General features: G+C 50.5%; 1 protein-coding gene across 4 annotated transcripts in view; it reads left to right on the plus strand.

Annotated features, from left to right (window-relative positions):
- greb1 (growth regulating estrogen receptor binding 1) overlaps positions 1-21,797 on the plus strand; it is a 396,947-nt gene that overhangs the window by 319,370 nt on the left and 55,780 nt on the right. For all 4 annotated transcript variants that reach the window (XM_070885003.1, XM_070885002.1, XM_070885004.1 and 1 more), the window contains one exon: positions 9,423-9,525. In XM_070885003.1, the coding sequence (XP_070741104.1) occupies positions 9,423-9,525 (103 nt within the window). The remainder of the gene's footprint in view (positions 1-9,422; positions 9,526-21,797) is intronic.

The following is a 21,797-nucleotide window of genomic DNA, read 5'->3' on the forward strand; positions in this document are numbered from 1 at the left end:
TGTTTCTCGGGCTTTCAGGATCTAATAGCTGCCACACAGTTCCCGGTTTCCCGATCTCAGTATAATGACGGTGGCTGGATTCGACTTGCATTAGGCTGCCATTTTTCAACAGCAATACATACCTGGGCTTTTCCTTCAGAGAACCACACAAGTGGGATGTAGGAGGCGACACCAGACTGACCGGCACAAGCTCCGGAGATGCAACCAGAGGCGTCTTCCTGCCAGGGCAAAGCTGCCACAAGTCCAATGAGCTTTTTGCACCACAGGATCAGCCAACCACCTCTCTCAATACTGGCCATCAGGTCACACCTTGGCCAAGCAGTAGAATAAGATGGGGAGAAAGGCAGATTTAGGCCAAGCAGTGTCAGGAAAGTGTACTGTGGTTTATGTTCATGTTTGAGTTGCTTGTAATTAAGGTGACTGTGCACTTATTTTGTGCTTGTGGAGATTATAGTTATACAGGAAAGGATTCTCTGATGTCCTGCTCAGCTATTTATTCAGATTATGTAGACTTGTATGGTCATTTAGGACCCAAAGAGGTCTGATATTCTAGGATGAGTACTGGATTGACGGATTTGTGATTTACGTGAAGGTGAGGAATAAGGAGTCATAGCACTGGTTGTTGCGCTCCTCATCTGCGGTTCTTCGCTGGGGTCATTCTCCATTGCACCAAGGGCTGCACCTTGCCACCTACAAACCATCCATTCACTTGACTATCTGACCAGGAGAGTTCATGGAGGACAGAATTCCTGAGGATAAAGGCATCATGGTAACTTCTAGCAAATCTGTCATTCTTTCTTGGGATGTGGGCGTCGCTAGCAAGGTCAGCATTTATTACCCATCTCTTAATTTCCCTAGAGAAGTTGGTGGCAAGCTGCCTTCTTGAACTGCTGCAGTCCGTGCGGAGAAGGTGCTGCTAGGGAGGGAGTTCCAGAATGTTGACTCAGCGACGATGAAGGAACAGCAATACATGTCCAAGTCTGAATGGTGTGTGACTTGGAGGGGAACTTAGAAGTGATGGTGTTCCCATGCATCTGCTGTCCTTGTCCTTCTCGGTGGTAAAGGACGTGGGTTTGGTAGGTGCTTTCAAAGAAGCCTTGGTGAGTTGCTGCAATACATTTTGTAGATGGTACATACTGCAACCATTGTGCACCAGTGGTGGAGTGAGTGAATGTTTAAAAGAAAGAAAGACTTGGATTCATATAGCGCCTCACAGGACCACCAGACGCCTCAAAGCACTTTACAGCCAATGAAGTACTTTTGGAGTGTAATCACTGTTGTAATGTAGGAATTTAAGGTGGTGGATGGGATGCCGATCAAGCGAGCTACTTTGTCCTGGATGGTATTGAGCTTCTTGAGTGTTGGAGCTGCACTCATTCAGGCAAGTGGAGAGTATTCCATCACACTCCTGATGTGCCTTGTAGGTGCTGGCGGGGCTTTGGGGAGTCAGGAGGTGAGACACTCGCTCCACAATAGCCAGCCTCTGACCTGTAATAGCCACAATATTTATGTGGCTGGTCCAGTTGAGTTTCTGGCCAATAATGACCCCCTCCCCACAATGATGTTGATGGTAGGGGATTCATGGGTGATGCCATTGAATATCAAGGAGATGTGCTTAGACATTCTCTTGTTGGAGATGGTCATTGCCTAACACTTGTGTGGTGTTATGTTTTTTTTTTTATTAAAGCTGAATTCTGAAACTGCCATGATGGGATTTGAACTTGTATTCTCTGGATTATTTGTCCAGAGCACTGGATTACCACTCTAGTAACATAACCACTACACTAACATGCCCTCATGTGAATGATTCTTTGCATCTGGTTACACACAATCTGGACAATCGGCACATGGTATCCCCTTCCTATTATAGTGGTTGAGGAGGTTACTGGTTGGTGCTTATAGTACTACATGCCTGCCAGCTTATTGTACTCTGCACTTTTGAGAAGCCAGTAACGTGATCAAACTTGTATCTTTTCAGCCATGTCCCTGCCACGAATGGCCTGTGCTGTCTCCTCCAAGAGGGTGAGGTGAGGCTAGGAATGGGAGGTGTGCCTCGTGATTGGTGCAGATTGTTGGTAGGTGAATGATTGATTGGGCAGTGGGGCAGTTGTGTGTTGAGAAGTGTGCGAGGCAAGTGTTGCAGTTGGTGGGAGACAGCTTTTGAAGATACATTCACTGACCTTGACCAGTGCTCTGAGGTCATGATGCTTCTTTCTGCGCAGTGTGAGTGACACTGCTGGCCGTGACGGCCTCGGTGATCTGGTACCACATTGTTCTTTCTGGAGGGCCTCCTGGCCCCTGTGGGTAGAGGACCTGACCTCTCTTGCAGTATTGACCCACTGCACAAAGCTGGACTGCTGAGTGAGACCCTGGCTTGTTGAGCCATTTGTGTTAGGGCTGAAGCACTTTTCCCATTTTTTGAGGTTCGGCAGGGAATTCAGCTTTAAGTGCTGAAGAATCCCATTTGGGACTTTTTATGGTCAATTTTTTTATTGCAAGGCAGTAAGGGCTAAAAGTTGCATTTTTTCACTGCACTATAATTTTTATTAGTTCTGAATGCTTTACCTCTTTAATTCATAGCCCCTTTAATTGCCCACAATGCCTTGCGAACTCTACAGCCTGAAAGAAGCTGCAACTGCTGTGAACGGGAATTTTGCATTCTCCTCCTATGATGCCATGCCCACCTTTCCTCCACTCTGTACTGCTCCTCCTCCTCCTTCTCCGTTAACATTGCAAACAAGGGAATGTCCATTTGGATTCTCATACCTGGAACTCAGAATCTCTCCCTGTTGGTGGTGGCAAAAGTACCCCGTGGTCTTGGAAACCTGAAAACTGTTCGCGGCAGCTCTGCCCAGGTACAAGGCAAAACAAAACATGTTGCGAGCTCTTTTGTAACTCCAGTCTGCAGGCTCCAAAGTAAAGCATTTCTGCTCGTCTCAGCTGATCCTGGCAACAGGTCCACCTCTTTTAAATTGTTGTAAATTACTCTTTGTGCAATAGGAACACAATTCACGGGTTCTGGGCTTCCAACGTCTGTATTTTAATATATGATGTGCACACGGGCCCAAAGCGAACCGCAGGTTCTGGGTTTAGGCGCGCGAAGTGCATGCGCCTGAACCTGGCACTTGCAATCTGTCAAAATGCCCCGGGAGAAGGGCCTTCACGGGTGAAAATTTGGGCTATTTGCAATGAATGTCTTTCAAATGTTGTTATTTTCATATTAAAAACCCTGTCTATGAAGGTAAGTTTATTTTTAATGCTATTAAAACATTTTTTTTCCCAAAAAATTCTCTAAAACATTTAATTTAATGCAATTTCTATAAATTTTTTAAAAAGTGACGTTTTTTTAAAATTTATGTTTTATTTGATTTTTGCGGTATTCTCATTGATAGTAATGGGAACTCGGAGCTCCCATTGCTATGAATGAGAATATTACATTGGTGATTGGTGATCCAGGCCCACGTGAACCCAGGATGTACGTACGCTCCTGGAATATGTGTGCCTCTGCGCTGGATGTACATCTAGGCCTCGGAACACAAGTGTTCGTTCTTCCAGGACCACCAGGTACTTTCGTAAAAAAATGATTTCGTCGAAGGCATCGCGGGAAGCCTCCGACCACAATTTTAGGCCCATTGTTATGAGCTTCCAGCAGCTTAGGCAAACGCATGTGTGGAAGACCTCGGATCACAGAAACTACAGTACTGCAAGTACGGTGCGGAAAAACCTATGGAAATGAGTCCTGTCCCAGAGCCCCCTCGCTGAATTGTCTGTACACTGCTTCTAAGCCCCAAGCTCGCCAAAAACAATCAATAAATTTGGGACCTTTATAGAATCATAGAATGGTTACAGCACAGAAGGAGGCCATTCAGCCCATCGAGCCCATGCCGGCTCTCTGCAAGAGCACCGCAGCAAGTCCCATTGCCCCACCATTTCCCGTAGTCTTGCAAATGTTTTTCTTTCGGGTATCTGTCCAACTCCCTTTTGAAAGCCATGATTGAGTCTGCCTCCACCGCCCTTTCTGGCAGTGCAATCCAGATCCTGACCACTCGCTGCGTAAAAAAGGTTTTTCTTAGGTTGCCTTTGGTTCTTTTGCCAATCACCTTAAATCTGTGTCCTCTGGTCCTCGATTTTGTTAATAAATCAAAAATTTTGTACTGCTTTGATTTTTCCATCCTGTAATTCTGTCAATTAAAAACCACATGGATTGTAAACGTAATGGACAAACAAAGAGCGGTGGGTAATGGCAAAGGAGGACATATAGAACTTCATTGTATACAATTAAATGTGTATGAGAAAAAGATGATACTATCTATACTTCAAGTTTTAAATACCGTTTCTCTTCCAATGGTTTCATGACAGTTCCCACAAACAGACCTGTCTCCCCCAATTCAGAAGCTGCATGTGTTATTTGATTTTCCCAGAGTTACGTTACCCTGGAGAGAGCAGATGAGTTAATTTTGGGAGTGTAATCCTTTGTTAGAACTGAATAAGCAAAGAGGATTTAAAAAGTAAGGAGGAAGAAAAAAACATTTAAAATATAGTCTACACTTAGTGTCATTGTTGGCCTACTTTCCTAATCTTCAGGTCACTGAAAACTGCTCTGCTTTGTCAGCTTCTCCTGTTTCAATTTGAGACCCGACTGACCTCCTCCACCACCTCAGCTATTCACACATTCTTTGTCTCTCTCTTGTCATTAATTCCTTTTATTATGCTTCTTCCTATCATCTCGTGTTAATATCACCTCAGCCATTTAACAATCTCCTGTTTTCCTTTTAAGCACATTTCAGGTCATTCTTACCCTATTTCCTCTCTAGTGTGAGTGGATTTTCCCCCCCTCCCCTTTTCTTTGTTCTTTCCCTATCTGAAGTGCTGTTCCTTTTTTTTCCGCAGTTCTGAAGGAGGGTTATACCCAAAACATTAACTTGTCCTTTCGCTCGACCAATGTTGACTGATCTGTTGTATATTTTCAACATTTGCAGCTTTTTGCTTTTTTTCAGTTAACAAAATTGTTTATAATTGCATGCCACATTTACTGACATTGAATTCTGTCTGCCACTTTTTAGCTCATTTCTCCCAACTTACCAATATGGTCTTCTGAAGAATTAACAATATGTCATATTTTGGAATCATCTGCAAATGTCGACACAAGTAATGTAGAGAGCCTAGGCAAAATTTTATTGGCCAGTAGAATGCTCCTGATATTGACTCCCTCTTGAGCCCTAAGCCAACCAACAACACATTTAGCACTGAGCTCAATGTTCCAATCATGTAAATGTTAAGGCAACATGAATTTTGTGTGCTGCCTGTACCACATTGAATGGGCGTGGGCAGATCATGCATTGCGCTTCCCACGCCTGTTTTTGAGCTTAATCGAATTTCGTCGCATCAGTATCAAACAGAAATCTGAATATAGAACACATGTCTCCAGTTAGTCTAGGGTAATCCTTGTCATTGGACCAAAACCTAGCTCTTTCAAGCCCATGTGGTGGCTGGTGTGCAATGGCCACCACACATTAAAAAAATCCAAGCAAAGACATCTTCCACCCTTCATGATGTAGTTCGGGATCTGGAATATTAGATCCATCGTTGAAACACCTGTGATCTCATCCTTTTTTGATGTGGAAGCAAGTCATCCTCACTTCAAGGGACTGCCTATGATGATGATGATGACAGGCTGGAAACTACACTTGTCGATATTATCATACAATGCTTATTGCATTCGTAACAAATATGTTTCTCCATTATTTTAACTTGGGCACTAACCTTTTAAAATAAACAGTATGATGACTTAGCAGAGAGGGGGATTTGTTATGAGGAATTTACATCACTACAGGCAATAATTTCCACCTTTATGACTCACTCTCAAACTTGGTTGAAGAGCTTTAGCTCCGAATGACCCATCTATCAGATGACCTGAAATGATTTTATGAATTACCACTTCTGGTGCAGAGATCCATACAGTACTCTGACTTCTGTGCCTGAATTTCTGTATGCACGTTCAGCTCCACCTTGGGAGAGCTAATTTAAAACCAATACTGCTACGTTTCTTGTTGAACTCTGCACTAATAGAGTTGGATTAATAGATGGGACCTAGTTTTTATTTTATATACAGAATTGACAACAAAGTTAGAAGAGTAGAGAAACATGCATTGAGTATTTTAGATAACAATTAACAATGTTTGAATGATGTGCTTCAAATAAAAAAAAATTATTTTGACACTCATTTAAACATGATCTAAACTACAACACTGATGCCAATTCTGAGATCATTGGCAAACAGTGCATCATTTTGTCTGCAGCCTCAGACCTAGTCAACTTTTATATTGTGTGAGATCTGTGTTAATGGCTTGGCTCTCAATGTGTGTGTCTCACGCAACCAGCTGCAAAATGAGGTTCGTGCATCTGGATTTGCGAAGGCACCCTGGATTTATCAGTTAGCATTTCAAACGAAATGTCCAGAATCTCCCACAGCAAGTCCAGTCAGGCTGGAACCGATGACATCTTAGATTTGTAAGTGATAGGATGTGATTTAACTTTTGTTGCATTAGATTTTGAAAATATATAAAACTGTGACACAATTTCTTTAATACTATCTTTGTACTTCTCACCAATGAATGAATCTATCGGCTGTGCAGTATTTTGTACCATGTTTTGAGATGGAAACTACTGCTATGTGTGTGTGTTTTAAACAAAACATCTATCCAACCTGTTCTGTCATCCATGCCCTTTTTTAGAAACAAGTCTATTTTAAAATTATTTCACTAGCTCAATTTCATATCATATGTTGGTGCAGTTCAGTTGTTCATTTTTCAGTAATTCAGAGTTGTAGCATGTATCACTGCCTCCCTGGTGAAATGTAGCCTCTGCGCACATCACTGTTTTGACAAGTCCAGGATGCCTTTGTCTCCATACCTGATTGTAAAGCACAGTCCTACAATGACATGCTGTAGCTTAACCAGTACTCTTGAATTCTTCCTTCTCCTCCGTGTTCAAGTAGGTCAAATAAAAAGGGCACTCCCTTAGAGGCATCCAATGTCCAAAGGAATCATCATCATCATAGGCGGTCCCTCGAACGAGGATGACTTGCTTCCACACTAAAAGGGATAAGTTCATAGATGTTTCAATGGAGGACCCGATGTTCCAGTCCTGAACTCCAGGAGTGGAAGATGCCGATGCGTAGATTTTTTTAACGTGTGGTGACCGTTGCCCATCAGCAACCACACGGGCTTGACGGAGCTAGGCCTTTATCCAGTGGCAAGGGTTAACCAGGACGCCTGGAGACCTGCTCTGCTGCACGGACCTAGTGTGCACACATATCGTAGTGTGGGCTGGCCCGTGCTGCCCCTGGGCCCTCGGCTCTTCTGGGTCCCGCATCCTCATTTTCCGCACCTCCTCTACGATTTCTCACTGCTCCTCCACTGCAAAACATTCGCCGCACCTCCGCCACGATCTCTTGCCACTCATCCGCCCTGACCTTCCCGCTCCGCCGATATTCCTGCCCAAGCTCGAACCGGCGACCTTGATGACGTCACCCAGTCATCCACCTCAAAGTCGTCGCACAGTTGGGATGACTCACGCTGGAAGCTATAGTGGCCTGCTCTTTATACTCCCGACCTGCGATGGTGTTCTCTCGCAGGTCGGGGTGGCCCATGATGTTGAAGGGCCTGTGCTCCAGCTCTTTATACTCCCGACCTGCTACTAACTGTTGAAGCAGGAAGCCTGGAAAGAAATACCAAAGGTAGCTTTCATCAGTGGGTGAATCAAAAACTCTCTTGCATACCCACTTTAAATGCACAGTGGAGAACAGTAGAAAAAATCTAAAGTCCAAAAGAAAGCACATTGTAAATGCGCGTTCAAATTGCTGGCTGCCCCTTTAAATGCCTATGCTCAAACCAGATTTATACGGGCATATTTAGAACGGCTATATTTTCAACACAGAGGCTTGAAAATTATAATGTCATCCAAATGATTATGACACTTCCACCTGTTTCTGATGGAAGGCTCCAGTGCAAAATCCCAACATTCACTTGGAATGCAGATCATTACAAAAGGAAAGTGTCGAGTTTAATATATAAAATAAAAGCAGAAAATGTTGGAAATACTCAGCAGGTCAGGCAGCATTTGAGAGAAAGAAACAAGAGTTAACGTTTCAGGTTGATGATCTTTCATCAGAACTGGAAAAATTTAAGAGATGTAACGGGTTTTAAGCAAGTACAGAGGCAGGGAAAGGGTGGGGGAGGGGGGGAGGAAGGAAGGTCTGGGATAGGGTGGAAGGCAGGAGAGATTAAATGACAAAAGAGATGATGATGCGAAGCAGAAAGGGGTGGTAACGGGACAAATAAAGAAACAGAAGATGGGTCTAGAGAAGGTGTAAATGGCAACAGCTGCTGTCTGAAAAAATGGGGCAGCGGTTATGATCTAGTTTAATATATTGGTATAAGATTGCATAAAAATCAACATTAATTCCAAGTAAGTATTTGCATAAATTATGTCAAGGAGATATACCATTCTCTTGACCATGATTAATTTGGCATCAGAGAAAGGGCTGGATGAAGTGTTTTTTAGAAGAATATATTCAATGTAGTAGATTGACCAAATGCATTCCTTAGCATTTGGGGATATTCCTTTGCATTGGAGACCACAGTGATGAACACGTAGAAGCACCTTTTTCGTGAGTCTGCTGATTTTCACCTGACACTTCTCAATTGGACACATACATTATCAGACCCTTTATAAGAGCTAGGAAATATATTTTTTCTCCCAACTCTCTGGGAAGATGGTTATGGAGAGCAGGGCAAGAGAAGAAGCAACATAGTGGGCGACATTGAGGGCAGACCGGGCCTCGGGTTTAAAGTCTCATCCGATAGACGGCACCTCCAACTGTTCAGCACTCCCTCAGTACTGCATTGGAGCGTCAGCCTAGATTTGTGTGCTCAAGTTGCTGGAGTGGGGCTTGAACCCACGACCTTCTGACTCAGGCTAGGGTGCTACCCACTGAGCCACGGCTGACAATTTAGAGTAGTGGGGCTAATTTATTCTTTGGGCGATATCACATCAGCTACTCGTTATACTTATTCAAAATAACTTTTAAAAGGGAGATCGATAAATATTTGAAAAAGAAGAATTTAAAATAATATGTGGAAAGGGCAGGGGAATGGGACAGAGTGGATCACTCTTTCAGACAGCTGGCAAAGGTGCAATGAGCAAGTGGCTGCCTCCTGTGCTGTAAAGTTATATAATTCTGTGGGAGAGCGATTCAACTTCCAGCTCTCTATTTTGAGGCGGCCAGAATTAGACAGGCTGTTACTGGTGAGCTGCACCAAGATGCCCGTTGAAGCCCGCTGCTTTTATTCAACTGAGGCTGATGCCGAATTTCGCTCATACCTCATGCTTTGTCCTTTAATGTACGTCTTTGTTCTCAGGTGGGGAAGACGGGAGCGTACCTGCAGTTCCTTAGTATTTTGTCGAGGATGTTGATTCGACTGATGGAGGTCGATGTTTATGATGAAGAAGAAATTAACCTCAGTAAGTGGTAATTTTATACTTTAATGTAGATCCTGGCATGATCTTCAAACATCTATCTATAATATTATAAAAATAGTATTTATAGCATGCATTCCTTGTCTGTCACAGTTAAAGTTTCAAATTCCTAAGTCACACTTCAAAAACAAATATAAAGAAACGACAGGTGTTTGACACAGAAGCCAGAATGTCTGCATCCAGTGTCGGCTTGTGGCTCAGTGGGTAGCGCACTCACCTCTGACTCAGAAGGTTATGGATTTAGGTCCCACTCCAGGGACTTGAGCATAAAAATCTAGGCTGACACTCCAGTGCAGTGCTAAGGTGCCGTCTGTCATGTATGTAACCTTCATGTAACAATACTGTATATACTTGAGAAATGCACACCTTGACCACAGGGGGTGAACTTGTGGGAGACACTCCTCACCTGGTCATCCAGGTATATAAAGGGAGGTCCCACGCTGGGTCAGCACTTCTTGGTCCTGTGAATAAAGGTGCAGGTCACAGAGTGACCTTGTCCATAGAATGTGCCTCGTGTGGATTTGTGGTATTGTGTAAGGACTTTTCAGTGGAAACGGGAATCAACGACCCACAAGAATGGCCAACGGTAGCACAGAGGAACGGTACTGTGTTGGTGAGGACAGGGATGATTTCATTGAGAGGCTTCAGCAGAGCTTTGTCACGAAGGACTGGCTGGGAGATGCAGTAGCCGACAAGCGAAGGGCTCATTTGCTGACCAGCGCTCATGAAAGACCTGCTAGCACCCGAGAAGCTGGCGGACAAAACCTTTGAAGAGCTCAGCAAGCTAATCAGTGAGCACCTCAAACAGGCGAGCAGCAATACACAGGGCCCGACACAGATTCTATACCCACCGACATCGGGAAGGAGAGAGCATACTGGACTTCGTTGCGGACCTCCGGCGCTTGGCCAGTCTCTAAGTTCACAGACGCCTGCAGGGGGAGATGCTAAGGGATTTCTTTATTGAGGGCATTGGTCATGCCGGGATTTTCAGAAAGTTAATCGAGACCAAGGACTTGACCTTGGAAGCGGTGGCCTTGCTGGCTCAAACTTTTATGGTGGGGGATGAGGGAACCAATATACGCGCGCAACCCTGACTCCAACGTGGGGCTGGATCAGGGGGTCAATATCATAAACGCGACTCAGAGCCCAGCAGGCAAGGGCAGTTCGACACACCCCAGGCAGCAATAGACCCCAGAACAGGTTTTCAACTCAGACAAAGGCAGGCTGAGCGGACATATACGCCATCCCAGTGGACAATGCGTTCTGGGATGGAGCTATCGACACCCATTAACAGGGTGCTCCAGAGCAGTCAAAGGGACAATCAGCGAGGAATGCCTGGTAACAGCTCTTTTGTTCACAACGATGGGAATCTCAGTTCATGCTGGAGGTGTGGGGGGCAGACATGCTGCCAGGACTTGCAGGTTTCAACAGTTCGTCTGCAGAAATTGTAACCTCACTGGCCATTCAGCCAGAATGTGCAGAAAGTCTGTAACCAGGCTAATATAGGAGGCGGATGGACCAGAAGAGGGGTCTGCGAGGCAGGATGACGCGTGGGACAAATCAATGGACGCTGAAGTTCAGCGGGTTCATGTGGCAAACATTCACAGCTCATATACCAAAACGGCATCTATGATGATGAAGGTCCTATTAAACGGCATCCCTGTATGCATAGAGCTGTACACGGGGGCCAGCCAGTCACTCATGAGTGTTCAACAATTCAAAAAGCTATGGCCACTGAAAGCCAGCAGACCCAAACTAGAACGCATTGAGACTCAATTACGGACTTACACCAAAGAAATCATTCCAGTGCTAGGTAGTGCAACATTAGCTGTCACACACAATGGATCAGTGAACCGGCTGCCGCTCTGGATTGTCCCGGGCAATGGTCTCGCACTGTTGGGGAGGAGCTGGTTAGCTGAGATGAACTGGAAATGAGGGGATGTGCCCGCAGTGTCACCTGTGGAGCGAACTTCATGCTCACAGGTCCTACAGCAATTTGAGTCGCTATTCCAACCTGGCGCCGGGACGTTCAAAGGTACCAAAGTAGTGATTCGCATCACCCCGGATGCCAGACCAGTGCACCACAAAGCCAGAGCTGTGCCGTATGTGATGCGGGAGAAAATTGAAAGCGAATTGGACCGTTTGCTGAGAGAGGGCATCATCTCGCCCGTTGAATTCAGCGACTGGGCAAGCCCCATTGTTCCTGTCCTAAAAGCGGATGGCTTGGTCAGGATCTGTGGCGACGACAAGGCCACTATCAACCGGGTGTCCGAGAGCGGAGGATCTTTTTGCCACGCTGGCAGGCGGCAAGCTGTTCACCAAGTTGGACCTCACTTCAACCTACATGATCCAAGAACGACGAATCCAAACTACTGACCACCATCACCACGCACAAGGGACTGTTTGTTTACAACAGGTGCCCGTTTGGCATTTGATGATCAGCCGCGATCTTTCAAAGAAACATGGAAAGCCTGTTCAAATCCATTCTTGGAACGATCGTATTCCAGGACAATAGCCTCATCACGGGTCAGGACACCGAGGAGCACCTCCATAACCTGGAAGAGGTGCTACGCCGACTGGATCGGGTAGGCCTGCGACTCAAGAAACCTAAGTGTGTTTTTGGCTCCCGAAGTCGAGTTTCTGGGTAGGAGGGTTGCTGCAGATGGGATTCGGCCTACCAAATCCAAAACAGGCGATTCGACGAGCGCCCAGGCCCTGCAACATATCGGAGTTGAATTCATTTCTGGGACTCTTGAACTATTTCAGGAACTTTCTGCCGAACTTATGCACATTGTTGAAGCCGCTACACGTGCTCCTGCGTAAGGGTTGCGATTGGTTTTGGGGAGACTGTCAAGAACGGGCTTTCAATCGGGCGCGTAACCTACTCTGTTCAAATAAGTTGTTGACCCTGTACAACCCCTGTAAGAAATTGGTTCTGACATGTGATGCATCGTCTTATAGGATTGGGTGTGTGTTGCAGCAGTACAAAGGAAGGAAAGGAAAGATAGATTACGAAGGTGTAAACTTGCGCAAAACATAAAAATGGATAGTAAAAGCTTTTACAGATATATAAAACGGAAAAGAGTGACTAAAGTAAATGTTGGTCCCTTAGAAGATGAGAAGGGGGATTTAATAATGGGAAATGTGGAAATGGCTGAGACCTTAAACAATTATTTTGCTTCGGTCTTCACAGTGGAAGACACAAAAACCATGCCAAAAATTGCTGGTCATAGGAATGTGGGAAGGGAGGACCTTGAGACAATCACTATCACTCGGGGGGTAGTGCTGGACAGGCTAATGGGACTCAAGGTAGACAAGTCCCCTGATCCTGATGAAATGCATCCCAGGGTATTAAAAGAGATGGCGGAAGTTATAGCAGATGCATTCGTTATAATCTACCAAAAGGCTCTGGACCCTGGGGAGGTACCAGCGGATTGGAAAGCAGCTAATGTAACGCCTCTGTTTAAAAAAGGGGGCAGACAAAAGGCAGGTAACTATAGGCCGGTTAGTTTAACATCTGTAGTGGGGAAAATGCTTGAAGCTATCATTAAGGAAGAAATAGCGGGACATCTAGATAGGAATAGTGCAATCAAGCAGATGCAGCATGGATTCATGAAGGGGAAATCATGTTTAACTAATTTACTGGAATTCTTTGAGGATGTAACGAGCATGGTGGATAGAGGTATACCGATGGATGTGGTGTATTTAGATTTTCAAAAGGCATTCGATAAGGTGCCACACAAAAGGTTACTGCAGAAGATAAGGGTACGCGGAGTCAGAGGAAATGTATTAGCATGGATAGAGAATTGGCTGGCGAACAGAAAGCAGAGAGTCGGGATAAATGGGTCCTTTTCGGATTGGAAATCGGTGGTTAGTGGTGTGCCACAGGGATCGGTACTGGGACCACAACTGTTTACAATATACATAGATGACCTGGAAGAGGGGACAGAGTGTAGTGTAACAAAATTTCCAGATGACACAAAGATTAGTGGGAAAGCGGGTTGTGTAGAGGACACAGAAAGGCTGCAAAGAGATATAGATAGGTTCAGCGAATGGGCTATGGTTTGGCAGATGGAATACAATGTCGGAGGTGTGAGGTCATCCACCTTGGGGGAAAAAAACGGTAAAAGGGAGTATTATTTGAATGAGGAGAAATTACAACATGCTGCGGTGCAGAGGGACCTGGGGTCCTTGTGCATGAAACTCTTTTGAGTTTATCTGTAAAACAAAAAAACATTAAACCGTGCCACCCGCCCTGGATGACACAGCAGACATTTACAAGGCCCTTTTTTTTTCCTTTTTTGTGTTTTTTTTTTGTGTTTTTTTTGGGCGCTAAAATCACATTTTTCCAAGTGCCCCCTATAAAAGGGGAGGGGGACACTAAAAGCACCGGCAATTAAAACAAATTAAACTTTAAAACGTAAAATCAAATTAAAATTTGGTTGCCGGGCGTGATGATGCACTCCAGTCCCTCCGGTGCCCACCTCTCGCGGAAGGCCGCGAGCGTACCGGTGGACACCGCGTGCTCCATCTCCAAGGACACCCTGGACCGGATGTAAGAGCGGAAGAGAGGCAGGCAGTCAGGTTGAACGACCCCCTCGACCGCCCGCTGCCTGGACCGGCTGATGGCACCCTTGGCCGTGCCCAGGAGCAGTCCTACGAGGAGGCCTTCGGACCTACCCGCTCCCCTCCGCACAGGGTGCCCAAAGATCAGGAGAGTGGGACTGAAGTGCAGCCAGAATTTCAGGAGCAGCCCCTTCATATAATGGAACAGGGGCTGCAACCTCGTGCATTCAATAAAAACATGGAACACGGACTCCTCCAGACCGCAGAAATGGCAGGCGGCCTGGGAGTCCGTGAACTGGCTTAAAAATTTATTGCACGGCACTGCTCCGTGCACCACCCTCCAGGCCAAGTCCCCGACAAATAGTGGGAGGACCCCTGCGTAGAGTGCCCTCCATCGGGGACCCCCGCCTCCTCCGGACGGCAGGATGGTACGCCATGGCGTGTCCGGACGGCAGGCGAGGATGGCAAAGTTGAGAGTGTGCAGGAGCAGCCCGTACAGGAAACCCCTCCGCGCGGAACTGAAGGGCACGGAGGGGATTTCCCCGAGGCGGCTCAAGTTGTGAGGCGCCGGCCCCCGAGGGAGGTTCCGGGGTTTGGCGCCAATGAGGAATTCCGTCCGGACGGGGGTCAGTTCGGACGGGATCTCCCCACGTGCTTGAGCCTCCTCGATGCACCTAACGGAGTCAGGGCCCAGAGCTGTTTTTAGCGACTCGATGGCATCGGCCGCGTGGCGGACGTTGGCAGAATTTAGGCGCCGCGCCAGCATGTCTGGCGCCATCCAGCCCGCTCCTCCGTCATCGAGCAGGTCCCTGACCCTGGTCACCTCACCAGCCACAGCCCTCTCTTCCGACCGCCACATAAAACCTCTGTCGTGGAGGTACGGATTCCCGAGCAGCGGCTCCTGCAGGACGGCCGCCACTCCAGCCGGCGGAGAGCTGCGCTTGGTGGAGACTTTGTTCCAGACCCTGATGAGTTCCTTGTAAAAGACAGGCAGCTCCCAGAGGGCGGTCCTGACACCCCCCAAGTTCACAAACAGGAGCTGCGTGTCATAATTGAGGTCACGCTGCTGGCGGAAGAAATACCTCGCCAGAGCACACCACCTAGGAGGGGGCTCGACGTAAAGGTATCTCTGCAGGGTCTGAAGACGGAAAGTCGCGAGCTGGGCGCTGACGCACACCAACGACTGACCGCCCTCCTCAAGCGGGAGACTCAAGACCGCAGCAGAGACCCAGTGCTTCCTGTTGTTCCAGAAGAAGTCCACCAGCTTTTTCTGTATCTTGGCGACAAACGCAGGGGGAGGGGTCAAAGTGACCAGCCGGTACCACAACATTGCGGCCACCAGCTGGTTTATGACTAGCGCTCGACCCCTGTAGGACAGCACTCGGAGCAGTCCTGTCCAGCGCCCTAGGCGAGCGGCGACCTTGGCCTCCAGCTCCTGCCAGTTCGCCGGCCAGGCTCCCTCGTCGGGGCTAAGGTAGACTCCCAGATAGAGGAGATGGGTCGTGCTCCAGGCAAAAGGCCTGAGCTCCTCCGGCAGGGAGTCCACCCGCCACTGACCCACCAGGAGTCCGGAACATTTCTCCCAGTTGATCCTGGCGGAGGACGCGGCCGAGTAAATCTCTTGGCACTCACGCATCCTCCGCAGGTCAGCGGGATCCTCTACCGCGAGGAGCACGTCATCGGCATAAGCCGAGAGGACGACCTCCACGCCCGGCCCTTGCAGAGCCAGTCCCGTCAACCTCGTCCGCAAGAGGCGCAGGAAAGGCTCCACGCAAACGGCGTATAACTGGCTGGACATGGGGCATCCCTGGCGCACCCCTCTCCTAAAGCGAAGGGGCGCCGTCAAGGACCCGTTAACCTTAATCAGACACTCCGCGGCGGCGTACAAAAGTCGGATCCGGGCGACGAAATGCGTCCCGAACCCGAAAGCGCGCAGAGTTCCGAGCAGATAGTCGTGATCCACCCTGTCGAACGCCTTCTCTTGGTCGAGGGATAGGAAGGCGACCGACAGACCAGCCTCCTGGGAACAATGGATGAGGTCCCGGACCAGATGGATGTTGTCGTGGATTGTCCAGCCCGGGATCGTGTAGGACTGGTCGGGGTGGATCATGTGGTCCAGCACGGCACGAAGGCGAGCAGACATCGCCCTGGCGAAGATTTTGTAGTCCATGCTGAGGAGGGAGACCGGGCGCCAGTTCTTAAGGAGGCGGAGATCGCCCTTCTTAGGCAGCAGGACGATGACTGCCCTGCGCCAAGAGAGGGGCATCTCCCCGGTCGCCAGACTTTCCCCCAGGACCCGCGCGTAGTCGCCCCCCAGGACGTCCCAGAACGCCCTGTGGAACTCCACGGTCAGCCCGTCCAGCCCCGGGGATTTTCCCCTCGAAAGCCGGTCGAGGGCACCGGTCAGCTCCGCCAGGTTTAGCGGAGCTTCCAAATTTTCGGCGCCCTCCGGGCTGACCTTCGGCAGGTCCTCCCACAAAACTCTACGCGCTTCCTCGCTGGACGGATCCGGAGAGAACAGAGCTCCGTAATATTCACGGGCCCTGGTGTTGACGCTCTCCGGATCCGAGACGAGAGAGCCGTCGTCGGCCAGCAGCGTCAAGAGCTGCTTACGGACACTCTGCCTTTTTTCCAGCGAGTCGAAGAAGGGGGAGCCGCGGTCCAGATCCCGCAGGAACCGGATCCGCGACCTCACGAACGCGCCTCGGGACCCGACGAGCTGCAGGTCCTTCAGCGCGGCCTTCTTCGCTTCGTACACCGTCCGCAGGGCCGGGTCCTGGACGACTTGACCGAGACGGGATTCCAGGTCGAGCACCTCTTTTTCTAGGCGCCCGACCCTGGCCGCCCGCCTCTTGGTCGACCCCCTCGCATACTCTTGACAGAAGACGCGGATGTGAGCCTTGCCCACGTCCCACCATAGCCTCAAGGAGGGGAAGCCCCCCTGCTTCCTTCTCCAGTCGGCCCAGAATCGACGGAACGAGTCCTGGAACTGCACGTCCTCCAGCAGCCGGTTGTTAAAGTGCCAGTACGCGGATCCCGTCCTCGTGCGGAGCGAAGCGAGCTCCGCCCACACCAGGTGGTGGTCCGAACACGGCACCGGCCGCATGGAGGCCGCTGGGACGCAGGAAACGTACGCCCGAGACACGTAAAGGCGGTCGACTCTGGACCATCCTACTCCAGGCCTCACCCAAGTAAAGGCGCTGGAGTCGGGGTGGAGATTTCGCCAGACGTCCACCAAGTCGAAGGACCCGACCAGGTCCCTCAACTTCTCCATCGCCGTCATGCACTGCGGGGCACCGGAGCGGTCCCTCGCCTCGAGGGTGCAGTTATAATCCCCCCCGAGGACAATGCAGTCGCCGACGTCGACGGAGCCAAGAAGAGCGGACACCTCTTCAAAGAAGCGCGTCTGCTGCGGGCCGGGCTGAGCTGAGGGGCGTACACGTTCACGAGATGGAGCGGCACGTCCCCCAGGCGAACCGTTACGTGCAGCAAGCGGCCTGGCACGGGCTCCTCGACCCCCAAGATCTCCGGCTGAAAATGCGGGCCCAGCAAGATGGCCACCCCACTAGAAACGGCGGTGAGGTGGCTCATGCGGACCTCTCCTTGCCATTCCAGGAGCCACGTGGCTTTGTCTCCCGGAACGGTGTGGGTTTCTTGCAGGAAGCACACCGCATATTTCCCCTCCCGCAGGAGCGAAAAATTGTCAAATCTACGGCGTGCCCCTCTGCCGCCGTTGATGTTGAGGCTGGCTATGGTTATCTTCATGGCAAAAGCATAGTGCAACCTCTACCTTAACCTATTGTGGGGGAGGGAGCGGAGTCTTTTGTTGAACTCCGCTCCCTCCGCAGCCCAGCGAGGAGTCCCTCGAGCTCGCGCAGCTCAAGGTGTTGCTCCTTTGTCAAGGGCCCGCCCGCGGCCAAGGTTTTAACGGCGGCGCGGACGGATCCCTTGATCAGCTCTGGCTCGGACCATTTTTCCAGGGCCAGTCGGGCTTGGTCGCAGCGACCCCGGCTCTGGGCCAAAAAGTCCCGGAGTTCCTTTGCAGGAATGAGGAGGGCCTCAGCGGCGGCCGCGAGCAGATCCACCGCCTCCCTGGCGGTGGTCTCTAGTTCTTCTCCCGCGTCCCCCACCGAGTCCCCGTCCTCCTCCGGGAGGTGGCCGCCAGCAGCCGGCCCATCGACCGCACAAGGTACGGCAAATGACCCGGCCGCTCCAACCGGCCCTGGCTCTGCCCCGACCCCACCCCCAGGATCGTCGGCAGAGGAGTCCCCACTGGGCTCTTTTAAAAATGGTGCTGGGTCGGGAAATGACAGCGGAAGGGGTTCCCCCTCCGCCCCAGGAACCGGGGAACAAGGAGAGACCCGGCCATAGGAAATCCCCAGGCTCCCCAAGTGCTCCAGCTCCAAAGTAAGGGGCGAGGGTGGGTGTTCCTCCCCCTCCCCGCTGCCACCCCCCGGCCCAGCATTTACAGTGTCATTAAATCTCTTGATTTCGGTTTCTGCCGGGTCGAGCAAATCCCGGGGGAAGTTGGGTATTGGCTGGGCGGGCTCAGGTTCGGCCTTTTCGGCCCCGCCCGCCTCAGTCCCCGGGACGCCCGGCCCGGCGGCAATGCTTTCCTCCGCGATCCCCACGCCCCCCACGACAGGCAGATCCTCCACGCCATCCCCGGGAGGCAGAGGTTGGGCAGCCTCGACTGTCTCACCCTCCCCGGGGACAGACTCCTCCCGCCTACGGCGCTGCTTGGGGGCGCTGGTGGGGGACGCGGGACACGCGGCGGGCACCGACTCCTCCGCGGAGGGATGTTGTTCCCCCTCCGCCTCATCGGAGTGGCGCCTCCTTTTGTTGCTGGGGGTGCGCTGAGGCAGGGAGACCTCCATGTCTGCCAAGGCCTCCCGCTCCGCCCCCCCCCTTTTCCTTTTCTTGCCCTCGCCCGAGCCCCTCTGTGGTATTGGTCAAGGGCTCGGGCACGGGCTCAGGGCACCCCGCGCTCGCCGGTGACTGGGTTGGGCTGAGCGCGGTGGTCAATCTTTCCGGCGCACTGAGGGGACCCGCCTCTAGATGTTTCTCCTTGTTCCGCGCCTTCTTTCCGGTTGGACGGTCTCCCTCCCCCCTGCCGGAGGCCGTGAAAACAAAGGCCCCCGACGATGCCCGCGCACCTACGGCTCCCGGCACGCGGACGCAACTAGGGGGAGGGGTGGCGGCGGCGCCAGCCTTGGCCGCCTTCGGTGGTTTGGCGGCCTTGGAGGCGGGGCAGTTCTTACGAACATGCCCCACCTCCCTACAGGCATGGCACCGCACGCCGTCCGACGTCCAGAAGACGCGGTAGGCAGTCCCCTCGTGCACCACATTAAAGTGCCCTTCCGTCGTGTCCTCCCGCGCCAGCCGGACAAAGAGCTGGCGGCGGAAGGAGAACACGTGGCGCAGGCTGCTCTCCCTGAGGCCGAGCAGTATGGGGTTGATCCCCGACCTTACCTCCCCCAGTTGGTGTAGGTGAGGGAGGAGGAGCTCAGCGGGAACAAAGGGCGGGACGTTTGACACGATGACCCTCTGCGCGGTGGCCTCGAGAGGGTCCACCGGCAGGAACGTCCCGCCCACCGTGAGCCCCTTTTCGAGGGCCAGGGACACCGCCCGCTCCGACCCCAGGAAGAACACGGCCTTCCCAGACATCTTGGAGGCTGCGACAATGGCCGAGGGGCTGACTACCTCAGCCATCGCCCGCACGCACTCCTCGATGGTCATTGTGGGGTGAGTGTAGCTCTTGACCCCGTGTTTTTTTGTGATGAGTTGAAAAGGTGGCAGGGCAGCGGGTGGCGCAGAAGGTGCCGTGGATGTGGACACCGCCTGCGCATATGTCCTCGCTGGCCCCGCCACCGGCGTGGATGGGGTCGCCATCACGGGGTCCCTTTAAGGGCTACACCCATCCCAAAGTCACAGGCCTCAAAGGTCTTAATTGGCCTCGTTTGATTAGACTGAGCAGAGGAGCTCTTAACAAGGCACACCTCTCACCTAGTTGGCAATTGGGGAGGGGCCTTGCTCCCTCTGCTCAGTTGTCTTAATTGTTTTATATTTTTTTAAATTAGGAGGAAGGGGTCTCAGAGAGAGAGGGGAGAAACAGAGAGTAACAGAGAAAGAGAGAGGGGGGTGGGAAGTGGGGGGGGAACTGCGAGGACAGGTCTCCCCTCGCAGCTGTGGGTGGGTGCAATCCCCAGATGGCAAAACACAAAATAGTCTTTGGGGTGGTCTTCGGGTGAGGGGAGAAGATGTCTTCACCTGGGGCAGCTAGAGCCACCAGGCACACACTCCTAACGATGTTAAATAGGTGGTAAATATTCTTCAGCCTGGTAGCTCCAGCTATCCCAGGCTAGGCAATTGGGGGGGGGGGGGGTTCAATTGTGTGTGGGGCCTAGTTGTAAGCAAGGCCCCCACACACACTTCCACACACACACACCCCCCGCGATGTTCCGGCCCTCAGTGGTCTTCTTTCCTCCCCCCACCGATATAACAAAGTCTATTGGGGACTGCACCAATACACCCTCCTGTAGAATGGTAGAGTCTCCCTCCTTCCACACTGGATGTTGTTGTTGGTCTTTCCCCCTCTCTCCAACTCTTTGTAGAAATGGTAAAATTGGTCAAAGTTTTCTGCTTTTTCCTCCTCTCCCTCTGGGTGAAAGTTGGTGGTGAAGCCCCTTCCTTCCTTCTCTTCCTGGGCTGTTCTCAGGGCTCTCTAGGCAGGAGCTAAGGTTGGTAGCTGCTCCTCTCACAGCAGCAGAGCTCCAACTGAGCAGGACACGCCTCCACTGCTCCACAATTGGTCCTTGTGCATCCCAAAAAGTTAGTTTGCAGGTGCAGCAGGTAATCAGGAAGGCAAATGGAATGTTGGCCTTCATTGCGAGAGGGATGGAGTACAAAAGCAGGGAGGTCCTTCTGCAACTGTATAGGGTATTGGTGAGGCCGCACCTGGAGTACTGCGTGCAGTTTTGGTCACCTTACTTAAGGAAGGATATACTAGCTTTGGAAGGGGTACAGAGAAGATTCACAAGCCTGATTCCGGAGATGAGGGGGTTACCTTTTGATGATAGATTGAGTAGGCTGGGTCTTTACTCGTTGGAGTTCAGAAGGATGAGTGGTGATCTTACAGAAACATTTAAAATAATGAAAGGGATAGACAAGATAGAAGCAGAGAGGTTGTTTCCACTGGTCGGGAAGACTAGAACTAGGGGGCACAACCTCAAAATACGGGGGAGCCAATTTAAAACCGAGTTGAGAAGGAATTTCTTCTCCCAGAGAGTTGTGAATCTGTGGAATTCTCTGCCCAAGGAAGCAGTTGAGGCTAGCTCATTGAATGTATTCAAGTCACAGATAGATAGATTTTTAACCAATAAGGGAATTAAGGGTTATGGGGAACGGGCGGGTAAGTGGAGCTGAGTCCATGGCCAGATCGACCATGATCTTGTTGAATGGTGGAACAGGCTCGAGGGGCTAGATGGCCTACTCCTGTTCCTAATTCTTAAGTTCTTATGTTCACTGCTGAGAGGCAACTCCAACCTGTGGCTTATGCCTCTAGGTCGCGCGCTCAAGCAGAACGTGGATATGGGATGGTTGAGAAGGAAGCACTCGCATGTGTCTATGGGGTGAAAAAGATGCATCAGTACCTTTTTGGCAGGAGGTTCGAATTAGAAACTGACCACAAG

The sequence above is a fragment of the Pristiophorus japonicus genome, chromosome 7, assembly GCF_044704955.1.
Source record: "Pristiophorus japonicus isolate sPriJap1 chromosome 7, sPriJap1.hap1, whole genome shotgun sequence".
Classification (NCBI taxonomy): domain Eukaryota; kingdom Metazoa; phylum Chordata; class Chondrichthyes; family Pristiophoridae; genus Pristiophorus; species Pristiophorus japonicus.